This window comes from Mesoplodon bidens (genome assembly GCF_964165515.1).
Source record: "Mesoplodon bidens genome assembly, chromosome: 5".
NCBI classification, from domain to species: Eukaryota; Metazoa; Chordata; class Mammalia; order Artiodactyla; family Ziphiidae; genus Mesoplodon; species Mesoplodon bidens.
Genome location: NC_138161.1, coordinates 143,164,622 through 143,179,103, shown reverse-complemented (window position 1 = coordinate 143,179,103; position 14,482 = coordinate 143,164,622). Strand labels below are relative to the sequence as shown.

Below are 14,482 nucleotides of genomic sequence, written 5' to 3'. Positions count from 1 at the left end.
GTACACGCTGCCATATGGGAAGAGCCACATAATAGACAGTTGGATACGTGGCAGTCTCCAACTTAGAAAGAGGCTGAGGCTAGACATGTACATTTAGAAACCACAGGTGAACAAGTGGTGGATAAAGCCATGAGAAAGACTGATTGCTCAGGGAAGTACAAAATGAGAGGAGCTTAGTCCAGAACGCTGGGATGCACTAACCCTAATGGGGCAAGAGTTAAGAGCAGGGTTTCTCAACAACAGCACTGATATTTTAAGCTGGGTAATTCTGTTGTGAGGCACTTTCTGGCACATTGTAAGATGTTTAGCAACACCCCTGGACTCTATCCACTAGATGCCAATAGGACCTACCCAGTTGGGACAATCAAATATGGCTCCAGACACGGCCAGAAGTCCCCCGGAGTGGGGGGAAGCACCGCCAGCTGAGAACTACTGAGTTAGGGTAAAAGGACTCACCAGGACACTGACAAAAGGACACTGACAAGAGGTTCTGAATGAGCTCCCTCAAACTTAAGATTCCTCCGAAGTCTCTGTGTATATTGCTGCTCTTGGTGCCTTGAAAGTACAAAAGAAATGCAGATGACATTCTACTACATCCAACCCACAAAGCATTGGAATACTTTTAGGTACTAGATTGGATCAAATCCATTGCTGGAAATCCCATTTCTGTATGAGGCTACAGTGGGGAAAAATACATACTGTTTTGTGAAAGATTTTTTATTCACAAATTACACAAAAAATTGTGACCCTGCCCCCCAGTATAGGATGAGGTGTCACCATCCTGCTTCAGTAAGCCCCAGCACTTCTCCATCACGAGAATAACATGTGATATTTTCCAAGAGTTTATGATGCGTAGGCCCTCTCACCTAATCTCTTTTCAACCCTTATAAGGGGTAGGAACTGCTATTAGTCGAGGAGGCTGATGCAGGGGGGTTAAGTTACATGTCCAAAGTCATATTAAGTGACCTGAGATTAGAACTCAACTTCCAAAGTCCGTGCTCTCCATGCTCTAAGGCTAAACCACTTAGCCACTATTCCAGATGGCCTCCATTAGGCTACAGGCTTTGTGAGGAAGGGGCTGGTCGGTCTTTTTCACCATTGTATCCCTAGCATTTGGCTCATGCTTACAACAGGAGCTCAAATAGTTACTGTGAATGAGTCTCAGTTCAGACTTAACTCTGTAACTCATTCCCAGATCTGCATTGAGAGCTCACAGACACCAAGTTAGGTTACCAAGAGGAAGAAAATGCCTTCCATTCTGACAGGAAATAAGCAGCCAGTGTCTGACACTGCATTTCTAGAATTAACTTTTCTTTGAAAGTTTTTCCGCCCAGAAATGGAGCCTCTACCGTCAACCCTGCTTCAGTTCCATTAAAGCAAACTTACTCTCCTTTTTGCCTCCTTATTCAACATACGCCATAACTGGCGTATAACTATTGATGCCTCAAGGAGATGGGGGAGGAGTGGAAACAGAACTTAAGTATGGAATATTTTTGCAAAATGACAGTTGTTAAGTAATTTCTGACAGGATCATAAATGGTACTCAGGGCAACGTTTTCCAAACATCAGATAAGCTTTTTAATAAAAATGTAATATTCTCTACTCTCTTTGTGAATAGGTGCCACCTACTAGGTATTCCTGCCTCAGCATATTTTTCATCACTAGGCAGTCTTGGTACCTTTTTTCATAAAAGGACTATATATCCAGAAATTTCTGCACAGATGAAGCAGCCATCATTCTGAGATAAAATATTTTGTCATCCCTGCCTGGAATAGCCAGGAGGGGTGGCCTGGAGGATATGGAACTCAGGAAATACAAGTAACCTCTAAAGAGGGAATATGCTGTGGAGTTCTGCAAATGGAGGGAAACACGAGTGGACTTTAGTCTGCTCTATGTACACATAGATATACATCTTCAACGTACTTCTTGGAAGCCTTGGAAGCCATGGAAGCTACAAAACTATCTGAGAGAAAGCTCCCCACTCTGCATGGAAGCCACTTCAATGAAAGCATTCATGTAAAACTCATACTTCCCAGACCTCATACCCTCCCTAACCTAGCTTCATCCATAATGCTCTCAGTCCCATCAAAGCCTCTAGGGAAAGCTTGATTCAGCCCGTTTTCAAGAATGTGTTTTCTGTTCCACAGCACTGTCCCCTCCAGGGTGGCTCAGTTGTTCACAGCTACCATTTAGCAACTCGGGGTATTTCTGCTAGCTGGTCTTGTCTCTAGTTTGCTATACTGACTTCTACCCAAACATTAAAACTTTCTTTTAAAAAAATCAGTAACTCACTTTTGCTGTTCTTTCAGCTCCTTTGAAGATTATGAAACAGAGGAACCTGCCTCTCCCTCTGAAATTGGAAACAAAGGCAATAAAATAGTGACCTCGAGCCTTTCAGAGAAATGTGGAAAGCTTCAGTCAGTGGATGAAGAATAGCTGCCAATGTCTACATGAAAGGGAGATATGGATTTTAAATGTTTTCTTGTGAAGAGATGCTGTAGTTTGCATATTGCTTTTTAAAGGCTTTGATTTCTGCAAGTGCATTATCTGCAGCACTAGGAATTTTTTAACGTTTTTGAGCAATAGCTCTGGATACACATACTCAGTTTGGGAGACTCCTCCAATGTGCCTCAAACCTCTTACAGAGCTTTTCCTCAGAAGCAAGTAAGATATACGTCACCTTCCAACATCTGTGAATCAGCACTCTTCACCCCTGAATGTACCAAGGATCTCTTGGGGACAGTGCCAAGCACAGTTCTCCGCACAAAAGCAGGAGTTGCCTCTGTTGTCCAGCATCCCTGAGGCCCATCAGGGCTCCTATGGAGCCCAGAAGAAACCTTCACTTGCAGAAAACTTGAGTCAAAAAATTCTGGAACTTGAAAAAGCAGTCAGGGCCTCCAGAATTGAATTAGCCCTGGTAATAAAAGCACTGCCAAAACATCTCAGAGACTTCTTTTAATTGTATGTGTACTGGAGTTCAAAGATCTTGAACTTAATCTAATTTCACAATGACCTGCCAAACTGCTAGTCACTTTACATCCTCAGGTATTGTAACCACTGGGCCTTCCAACCTTGCTGGCAAGCTCTAAATAATCCCTCCCCATCCTGACTGTGGATCTTATATAAAATCTGAAGAAAAACTTGTTAACTGAAGCCAAGTACAGAATATGACTCATACTTGGCGGGGGGGAAGTTTCCTTTTAACTCATCTAACATTTGTAGAGAATTATTGAGTGATTAATCTAAAAATTAGTTGATGTCCCATCTATACTTCATATCAGAAGAACTACTTGAAGACTTAAATAATTATATATGAAAATTCTTACTAGACATATTCATCACTAAATATTAGACGAGGCCAACAGTAAAGGCCTCAATCTAAACATTATTCCTTAACTTCATGTTGAAAAACTATTTCAAATATTGCATCCACTTCAGTATTTATCACAAAAATGGAAGAAAACAGTGATGCCACCCATAAAGGAAAGCAACTTCATGTTTACTATAGTAGTAGATGTGGTCATCACAGAATACATTTTTCAGCAAGCCACAATGCAGCCAAGCCCCACAATACTGTTGAAGATAAAATTGAAAATTATTAAAAAGGATGGAAATTTTTGACACTATAAAAGAAACCCCCCCCCAAGAAACTTTTTAATATCCACTTTTGTCAAAGTCATCAAGTTTTCCCCTGGAATTTTTGTTTTAAGCTCAAGTCCTAAATGTCAGAATAGCTTCCTTTCCACCCCACATTGGTTCCCTTGCTGGTGTGACGGCCAGACTTTGAAATAATCAAACCTTGGGCTGTGGTAGGCAAAAAGTGGAGAAAAGGAGAATTTAGGAAATGCACCATCAACTAGTATAGTTATTAATAGAGTTAGCAATCCTTCCTGTCAGTATCCTCCCAGTTTCCTGTTATTTTACCTTCATGATCAGAACTGACCTTCCATTTAACTATTACAGAAAGTATTAAAACTTAGTTTCTAACAGTTCACAAAGAATAAAATCTTAAAAGTGACTAAATTTTTCAGAAACACTACATAAAATAATCTAAACACACTGGTAAATTATTAGGATTAAAAGTGTTTATGTGGTACATGAAATTTACCGTCTATCCCATCCAACCTTTACCAGGGAAGAAAAGCTACTTTAAATTTTCAGATAAAAATGCTAAAAAGGTAAATTTTTTTAGAAGCCAGATATGGTTTAAAGGTTTTATTAGCCATATGATCTAAACTATTTCTAAGACTCAGCAAAAATTCAGTTTTCCAATATACATTTGATTTTGGTTTTTTTTACTACATGGCTGTACTTGACCTTGTTTCTACTTACTGAAGTCCTCTTGCTTTCACTTTGGTCAATAATTGGTTTCAAAAGTCTACAGTTATTATAAAAGTACAGCTAACAATATCACTCCACTTGAGATAGTGCTTTTAATTTAGGTTACCCAAAGTATCACATTTTCAGACGTAAGAATGTGTTTCACTGTACTCCTTTCTTAGTATTGAATGTAAGAAATGTGAATTCTGAGGAACTAAGATAGTATATATTTGACTTTCTGGTAAAGATCATGCAGAATATAATCACTACTGCCCAACTGGAAATTTCAAGTTATTACAATATCCAAGACTCCTGATAAAAGTTAAATTGAGGGTGTGATCTTAATGCTAGTCAATGAAAAATGAGTTTCATAGCATAACATTAATTGCCAAGGTAATCAAACTAATGAAATTCTGTATATTTTCCCTGCATCTTATCTATGTCATTGTGTACTGTTCAAAGTGTTTATAAAACTCTAGATTGATCAAATGAGAGAAGTCATTTGCTCAACTTTTGGAAATGTTACGGTGTGTTTGGGTGGAGAAGCCTGCATGATGTAACTTTTGTTTTTGTTTTTCCCTTTTTGCAAAACTAAATAAAGTTGTCAAATATGAACTAAGATAATCACTACACACTTTTGGTTTTAATCACACTTGCAATTCATTTTTATGTTTGAAAGAGTAGCATTATAAACAAACTTGAGTTTCAAAGAGAATAACTCTTTGAACCTCTGGGAAAACTTTATAAAGAAAGATCTGGAAGGATAACACCTCATAATGAAAAGTGATTTCCTCTGGGGATAGGAATTTGGGTTTGGAAGTGAGAAGTTCACAGGGATCAAAGGAGACTTTAGCCTTATATATAGTATATTCTTTTAAAAGAATGTGTAATTGTTATTTGGATACCTAAAACTTAATTTTTTTTAAATGAGGGAGAAAAATTAAAATACCATCCACACATTAGGTTCCCATGCTATACTCTGAACTTAGTATTTTCTAAAGCATTTTATATTTGTTGCCTACGATATGGGAAAAGAAATTTTACTTTTCATCGGTTGTTAAACTTTTACTTTTCTTCAGCAAGGTCACCGAGTTATTTAAAAAAAACTAAGAACACAGTGAAGGAATTCTTTATCCTAGAACTGTATTACACCTTTGCTTAGAGATGTAGACCTATGGAAACTAATCCAAAAGATTAGCTCTAAAACTTCTGTCACCTAAGGTGAAAGATCATTGGATCATTTATGGTAATTACAAGGGCTCAAAAGAACAAGTGAAGATGAGTCATATTAAATGCTGTTATTGTTTTGGTGGTTTCAAATCCTGTTGAAGTAAATCCAGTTACTTCAGTAATAATTTCTCAATCATCCCTTGTTAGCCATTGGTCAGCATTCCTAAAATTACTCACGGTATAAAGAAAACGCAAAAATCAAGGCACTGTAATTAATACTCTTCCCCAAATGCATATAATACAGGCCATTCAGAGCGTGCTATCCCAAACTCCTCAGTATTCTACAACATAGAATTAGAAAACTAACATTTATTGATAGATTTAAGGTGTAATACAGGTTTCCAAAAGTGTGGCAGTGAGAATACCAGCATAAAAAAGAGAAACTTGTGCTAAAAAAAACCTGAATTTATCATTGGCAATATTACATAACAATCAAGGCCCTCACATACTAATTAATGATTTTCGCTTTGTCTATATTGCGAACCTCCCATGCATCAAAAAACACAAAACTAAGATTATCAAACTTGGGAAGCAATAAAGTACTCAAGGAATTTTAAAATCATATTATTAGGAAAATTTGGGAGATTTGCAAAATTTATCCTAATCATCCATGTGTACAATCTCATTTCTAGTCATTTTTGCAGTGATCATTAGTGAATAAAGAACAGATTTACAAGTTTATATAGCAGGGCATCTGCGTCCAACACAAAATTGTTACAAACTTTAGGCAAATACATGTTTCATAAGACACTGCTAACACTTAGAGGAATTAAATAAAATTCCGAAACTTGGAAAGCAAATAAAGACAAGACAACTAAGAAGCATTTTCCACCATTTACTCTTGTTATCAAAAATAGTTCAACTCTTCTCGCAAAACAAAAACAAAATAGTACATACTGGACACATACATCACATTTTTCTTCCTATGGCTTTAGCCCACCCCCACCCACCAAAAGAGACAAAAAAAAAAAAAAAAAAAAAAACCCAACAACAACAACAAAAACAACTCTACCTGACCACATTCACAGAAAATGACACCAGGATACACTACAAAACAGAAGGTGTCATCTGCTCTGTGTCCAAAGGTTTCTTCTCCATGTCTTGTACTAGGTGAGTAACCATCATTGAACATGCTGTGTGCCAAATCAAAACATAACTTCAACATATGGCAGATCTCAGGAGAGATGGTGAACGTAGTAGAAACTGAAAATTTTCCAGCAGTATTTTTCTTTAAATAAGCACTGTCAAAGCAGCAACTCTTCTTTTAAATCATAAGGTCATTTCTTTACAACCTAGTCAGTCCTTGTTTCATTTGGGCTGTGCTCTTTCAAGCAACTGACTAGATTTCCCTTCAACAGAATGTTGTGACTCACTTATCTCCCCCATAAAAATTACAGGGAAGAAGTGCATTTAAAATGAAACATAGTTTGTGCTTTACATGCAAAAGAGTATTCTAAAGAATATCCTCCTAGCTTCAAACCCACCTAAATGCACAGGCTTCATAAAAAGGCATTTTTATTAGGCCTCTATAAAGAAGTCTCCACAACGAATAGCACCCTAAAAAAAAAAAGAGGAAAGAAAGAAAAAAAGCATATTCAAAATAAAGTCTGTGGCAAACAGAGGAAACGAAAATCACTTTGAAGTGGCCAATGGCAATAGGTATAATGCATAAATCTGAGTAACTTTTGGAGCATTATTCCAAAATTATTTTAAATAAATCCCAATTTCTAAATAAAACATTTAAATAATTTTTTTTAAAATTCTGTCACATATCATAGTCTAAATTCAATTACCTTCAGAAGAGAACTGTTCTTCTCCACTTCATTTATCTGATTAGAAGAACACTGCTCAAAGTGAAGGAAGGATTTGGTTTTTTCCCTAGAAATGAGTCAGACTTAACTAAAAATGGGGACCAACTCAGAAGAGTTTTGTGGCATAAACAGCTAAACATCTGCAGTCTGACAGAATTTCAGTTTGTTCACTTTTAAAAGACAGATTTCTTCAACATTCTAATGAGGGGCAAATTTTCTTTCATAATACTGCTGATTTAAGAACTGCTACATACACCAGTAGCCAATTTTCATGATCAGAAATGGTATTATGTCAGCACAAAGGTTGAGCTGGACACATCAGCTTTTCAACAGGAGAAACATCAATGGCATCTGAAGGTAGCACTGAGTCTCCTGAACAAACTAATGGCTACTTTTTCACAAAATATGAGCACAATCTTTATGGACTGACTAGATACCACTTCCTTACATTTAATCATAAACTTTGATTATGCACAAAGCATGACCATGAACAGTGAGGTTAATGTTATTTTCCTTGCCAAAGTTCATTTTGTATAAATCAGTTGCATCAGCATTTGTTCTCAAACTATGAGGTTCTGTAAGAACTAAGGACATATAGTTGTAGGGTTACTCCTCCATTATCTGCAAACTATTTCCCCGACACTAACACATATAACTTAGCAATGAAAACACTTGATACAAGTGATCTATATGCAGGAGCTCCGGCAAGTTAAACCAACAAAACCATAGCTGCCGTAAAACTGTAGCTATTTCCCTACCAGAGGTAGGTTTAAAGACCCACTGATTTAACAGTCGAATCTCATGTCTATAGCTTCATCCAAACTTTTATCATCGTGTGTACTGGCAGCTAAAAACGTTGTTACTGGGGACCCTGTGACATTAATTACACTGGTGCTGGTACTAGCATTGCGCACAGCAATGCTAGTCACGTTAATGCCCAAAGTGAGCCTGGTCTGCTCCAAGGCCTTTTCTGGCACAGCAAATGCCTCCAGCTTCTTCTCCCCATTGGCCATATAGGAGTTTTGGCAGCCACGACATATACAATCTAAGCAGGCTTTGCGGTTAGAGTAGCAAGGGCAGCGTTGGCCGCGGCATGTAAGAACACTTGGATTTTGAGTAGCACGCCCACATTTACACCCTTTCTTTTCCTGGGGTTTTTTATACACAGTCTTGGTAGGACTTCCTGGCATAAAATGATGACTAGGAATCTTTTCCTTTACTGTTTTGTCTTTTTTAAGAATACCTGGCTTGGTTTTAGAGTGAGATTTCTTGGATCCATGTTCATGACTCTTTTTCATGCTTTTAGCAGATAAAAGTACAGTTTTGCTGATTTTGGGTGTTGTGCCTCCATTGGGAACAGTTGCTATAGGTTGAAGAGAAATTTTGCTCTCCCGTTTCACTGTCACAGGAGCAGATGCCCCCAGTGTTGGGCCTCGGATAATGGTAGAAATTGGAAGTGGCTGAACTTTCTCACTGTCGCTTTCTGATCTGGATCGTTTTCTATTCAATTTTGCTACCTTCGGAGTTGCTGCTGTACATGATAACCCATGAAGTGCAGGACTGGTGGACATAAAAACATTATGGCTAAGAGACTGGGAAGAAAGCTGCAGGAAAGGTCCATTGGATACAGTGGCTTCCAAGTTGGGCTGCAAATTAGGGCAACAGACTTCTGTGTTTGAAACAGTTTCTAAGCTGCGGAGTACTTCCTCAACACTCAGTAACAGAGAGTCACCAGGTTTTATATCTTCACTGAAACTGCAAATATCAATGCCTGTGGAGCATAAGTCAGTGGCTACCGTGTCACAGACAGGTGGCAAACTGTCAGACAGATCCTCAGTTTTTATGTCAACAGTGTTACATACATCAATTGTATTTGAATGTTCAGGTGAAGGAATATTTATACCAAATCTATCTATTGAAAGCCCATTGTAAGTAGGCAAACCATTGATAACAGAACTGCCAATAGCAATGCTGAGGGTGCTTTCAGATACTGGAGATAAACTAGCTTGAGGATCAGTTGTGGGTTCTGAGGTCGAAGGTAAAGGGGAATGTGTCAAACACAAAGTAAAGGATGAATCTGAGGGTTTTTCCGTCTCCTCACAAAACAATGATCCATCATTAAGCAAAGCCAAAATATCAGAAGAACAGTCGACTGCTTCTATTATATCCCGTGCCAATGTAGTCTGTGTTATATATTCACAGAGTTTTTTGTAGCAGTTCACTAGGATGCTTAACTGCTTGTTTTCCTCAAACTGCTCATAGTCTTTGCACCAGCTACATGAAGGCTTCATCATCATTTTCTTGCCTTTACAACTTTTGCAGACATAGTGTTGGCAGGTGGAGTTGGTGGGTGCAATAGGATCTTGTAGCAAATGTCCTAAGAGGGAAAAAGGAGGAAAGCAAAGATTTTAGTAAGATAAATTTATAATTTCATATACTGAAGTTGAGATTAATCTATTAAAGTTAAGATGGATTAAACTCACCAGACCAGATAACAAAACATGTATCTTACAGGAAACAGAAAAACACTCAATAGCTCACTTCACTTCCATGCCATATTCCCCATTCCTTTATCTCAAACAGAATCTTCCTCAGTCTGCGTTTCTCCCCCAAATCAGTATGTTCTGGTCCACTTTCTTATTCTCTTCTCCAAAGGCTAAAAAGAGGTGGTGATCAGTCACTAAAAGCACAAACTAGGCTTAAAACCCTTGGGACCTCAACCTAACCCAACTGTTGGTAATGCCACAACATACTGAGCACAATCATACTGTTTATTTTGTGTTAGACATGGGAAAAAGAACAAGAGAGGGTTAGTCCCTGCCCCCATTAAACATCCTTTGAGGGCATTAATCATTCAGTACAATGGCATCTTCACAGAAAAAAGTACAATTTCAAACCATTTCATTGTATATACCAATCATAAACTAAGAGAAGCCCAAAATATAGTTATGATGGAAAAGAACTATATTCATTTATTTAAAAAAGGAAATATTACTAAATTCTTTTATAGAAAATCAAAATACAATGACAATGACAAAAATGTTTAAATGTAGTTTAAAAAAAACAGAGTATAATAGTGGGCTCAAATTCTTCTGACAGAATACACAATATCCGTGGTCATGAACCACGAGTATCCAAAGTATAGCAATATAGTATAAAAGTGAAAGTGATCCCCCAACTTGATATAACTCCTGAACTATAAATGATCTATACATATGAATCAAAAAGGGGAAAACAACTAGCTCCCCAAAGAAGCAACTGCTCATTAGTTCCCAATTCAGGACAAATAGTAATTAACTCAAAGCAGCACCTGTTTTCTCATATACATTACATAATTTAAGACTGGGACAGAAAGTACTTCTGGTATAGCTAGTGAAATCAGCAAACCCTCTCCCTTAAAAGCAACTATAAACCTGAAAATTTTTGACAAAGAGAGTCATTTTCACAACCAAAGCCATAAAACCATCTGAGAAGCACTTATGTTTGAAAACCTGCTGGATTTCAGGTAAGAACAATGGGAATCTGTGGCGTTCTGCTCCGGGGCTCCCCAGGTTCTCCCCTACCACCCAGCTCTGTCAGTGTTACCCTGTGAGAACCGGAAGCTGCTGTGATGGAAGGGGACTCATTCCATTTAGTACAGAAGACAATGCATAAACATGGAGGCATTATCACTGCAAGTGACTTGTCAGAAGCTGGCCAGTTGGGGAGGACAAACACCTCAGCTCTTACTACCCTAAGGTTACACAAGCTCAGGTTAGACAGAGAGGCCTCACACAAGATGGCGATTTTCCCCTAAGTTGATCTATAAATTCAATATAATCCCTTTGAGAATCCCAGGTGGCTTTTTCTTTTTTAAGAAATTAACAGAATAATTCCAAAATTCATATGGAATCACAGAGGACCGGGGACAGCCAAAACAATGTTGAAAAAGAACAAAAAAGTTGGAGGACTTACTACTAACTTTACAATCTTCCATAACCATAGTAATCAAGACAGTATGGTAATGGCAAAAGAACAGGTACATAAATCAATGGAACAGAATAGAGAGTCCAGAAAGAAATTTACATTTATGGTCAACTGACCTATTTGACAAGAATGTCCAAATAATTCAATAGGGGAAAAGAGAGTATTTTCAACACACTGTGTGAGACACTTTGATATCCCAATGCCAAAAAATAAACATATACAATATACACAAATATTAACTCAAAGTAGATCATACACACATAGATCTAAGAGCTAAAATTGAGAAGCAAAGCAAAATGCAGGAAAAAACCATGACTTTGGGCTGGGCAGTATTAGATGCGTCATCAAATGCACAAAAGGGGAAGAAAATCGTAAAATGGATATTCACAAAATAAAAAACTTGTGCTTCAAAAGTCACCATTAAGAAAATGAGAAGATAATCCATAGACTGAGAAAAAATATTTGCAAACTGTATATCTGATAAAGGGCTTACAACATGATACATTAAAAACACTTTATGCAAATCAATAAAAAGACACCTCAATTTAAAAATTGAACAAAAGATTTGAATAAACATTCCACCGAAGAAAATATATAATAAGCACATGAAAATATGCCAGTATAATTAGTTATTAAGGAAAGTGAAACTATGGCATACTGCTACACACCTACTAGTACGGGTAAACTCAAAATGAGGGATAATACCAAGAGTTGGCAAAAATGTGGAGAAATCAGAACCCTTCTATATTACTGGTGAGAATAGAAAATGGTAAATCACACTGGGAAACAGTTTGGTAGTTTCTTTAAAAGTTAAACAGGGCTTCCCTGGTGGCGCAGTGGTTAAGAATACACCTACCAATGCAGGGGACACTGGTTTGAGACCTGGTCCGGGAAGATACCACATGCCGCAGAGCAACTAAGCCCGTGAGCCACAACTACTGAAGCCACAACTGAGCCTGGGTGCCACAACTACTGAAGCCTGCACGCCTAGAGCCCGTGCTCCACAACAAGAGAAGCCACCGCAATGAGAAGCCCATGCATCGCAACGAAGAGTAGCCCCCGCTCGCCACAACCAGAGAAAGCCCGTGCGCAGCAACGAAGACCCAGTGCAGCCAAAAATAAATAAATGTATCTTTAAAAAAAGTTAAACATACATTTACCATGCAAACCAGCAACTGTACTCCTAGGAGCCTACTCGAAGACAAATGAAAATATACACCCATATAAAGAGATATTTATGAATATGCATAGCAGCATTATTCATAACAGACAAAAACAATCCAAATGTCCATCAACTAGTGAATAAACAAAACGTAGTATATTCATACAAAAGAATACTGCTCAGCAATTAAAAGAACTATTGGTACATGCCAAATCATGATGAAGTGCAGAAACACTGTGTTAAGTTAAAAGCCAGATGCAAAAGAGTACCTTAGTGTATTATCCCATTTATATAAAATGTCTAAAAATGACAGAAAAGCAGAAATAGTGATTGCCTAGGTCTGGGGGCAGGAGCAGGGGTTAATTGTATATGGGCACAATGGAACTTTTGGGGGTGATTAAAATGTTCTAACATCATATCGTGGTGATGCTTGTACAACTCTAAAAATAAATAGATAAAAACGCCTTCAGACAAGGCCCCAGTAGTTACAGAGCCCAACCTTCTCTCTACCCAATACAGGAATCCCTTAAAGTACCCTTGACTTAATCTAAGTAAGGCTGTAGGGGATATTAATACATACAGAGAGATGTGTACATGCTTAAAAGGATAAACCGTAAGGTTAAAAAGAAATAAGTTATCTACTGGGAAGGAGAGACTGAACAAAGTGAAAAGGGACAACACTACACTATTCTGGGTTTAATCTGTTTGGTAGCATTTAACTTTTAAACCATGTAAATATTTTACATAATTATACAACAAAACTAAAAAATTTAAAGGAAATTCCTACAAATCAAAAGTAAAATGTACCAAAACTGTAATTTCTTATCAAATTGATGGTATAACTGTTCAGTTAACTACTTCAAATGACTTTAAAACAGAAAATCAACTCTAACCTTACATCCTTGTTTTGTTTTCAAAAATTACATTTTTTGGTGGTAGTGTTGATAGTTATTATAAAGTGTTAGTGTCTAATTGTAGGATAAAGTAAATGCTGATGTCCTTGAGAATCTAGATTTTTTTTTTTTTAGTAGGAGAAAGGAAGTCATAAGATGTGAAAAGTAAAAAATCCTGTAGTCCTGAATTTCAATTGGATTTATCAGTATGAACTCATGTTTTCATCTTAAAAGTACATATTTCCGAGCACTCACTATACACTGAAAAGGCGTGGAAACAGGGACCAACCCCAGTGGCAATGAACTCAGATGACCATGTTGAAAAACAATTTCTTGTTCAAAGGAATCAGAGGTTCTTGGACAAATGGCTGATTCTAGATCTGTGGCATAAGTTAGACGAGATGAGTTTTGATTACCTTCTTATGCCGGAAAGCAAGGAAACTATCAAAGATCCGGATAACATTAAAGGGACTCAGGAGCAAACCTAAGAGGTTTCCAGTGACCAAAGATGAGAAAATCTGAGCATGCATAAATGCAATGTAATATAAAGCACATCTAAAATGTTCAAATCTCTAGAGTTCATTTTAAAAAAGGAAAGAAAATCAGATGCTAGTGAACCAGCTCATTAGTTTGAAAACTGGTAAATAAAGAGCAAGAAGCAAGTGTTTATTCTGATTTACCTTACCTATATATAAGGTAAACCACCAAATAACCAAATCACAGATGAGAAGTTTCTCTTTATGGGAATAATGTAACTAATAAATGAAGAATGACATAATGTGAATGTCATCATTTTATAAGCCCTAATGATTTGCAAACTGTACAAGCTAAGCGATAAGTAAGGATTACCTCTTCTGGCCTTCATTCCATCACTGATGTTCTTTTCACCAGTCATGTCAATCAAAACCTCCCGGGAGGTACCAAACACCTTTAAAGGACTTACACCCTCCACATCTTTGTAACTCTTCTATGAGATTTTAGATTATGCCTAATACTAAGAACTGAAAATAGGCTAGAAAACACAAAAACTATCACTTATTGATTCATAATTCCACCACCACTGAGTTCCTAAGAACTTCCACTATGTGGCCTCATATTAC

General features: G+C 37.4%; 2 protein-coding genes across 5 annotated transcripts in view; one reads left to right on the top strand and one right to left on the bottom strand.

Moving 5' to 3' along the window:
- PPP2R3A (protein phosphatase 2 regulatory subunit B''alpha) overlaps positions 1 to 3,640 on the top strand; it is a 217,192-nt gene extending 213,552 nt beyond the window's left edge. For all 4 annotated transcript variants that reach the window (XM_081235603.1, XM_081235605.1, XM_081235602.1 and 1 more), the window contains one exon: positions 2,310 to 3,640. In XM_081235603.1, coding sequence (XP_081091729.1) covers positions 2,310 to 2,436 — 127 coding nt within the window. In that variant the 3' untranslated portion in view covers positions 2,437 to 3,640. The remainder of the gene's footprint in view (positions 1 to 2,309) is intronic.
- A 2,263-nt stretch (positions 3,641 to 5,903) lies between these two features.
- MSL2 (MSL complex subunit 2) overlaps positions 5,904 to 14,482 on the bottom strand; it is a 37,778-nt gene continuing 29,199 nt past the window's right edge. The window contains exon 2 of the mRNA XM_081235965.1: positions 5,904 to 9,738. Within this exon, the coding sequence (XP_081092091.1) occupies positions 8,147 to 9,738 (1,592 nt within the window). The 3' untranslated portion in view covers positions 5,904 to 8,146. The remainder of the gene's footprint in view (positions 9,739 to 14,482) is intronic.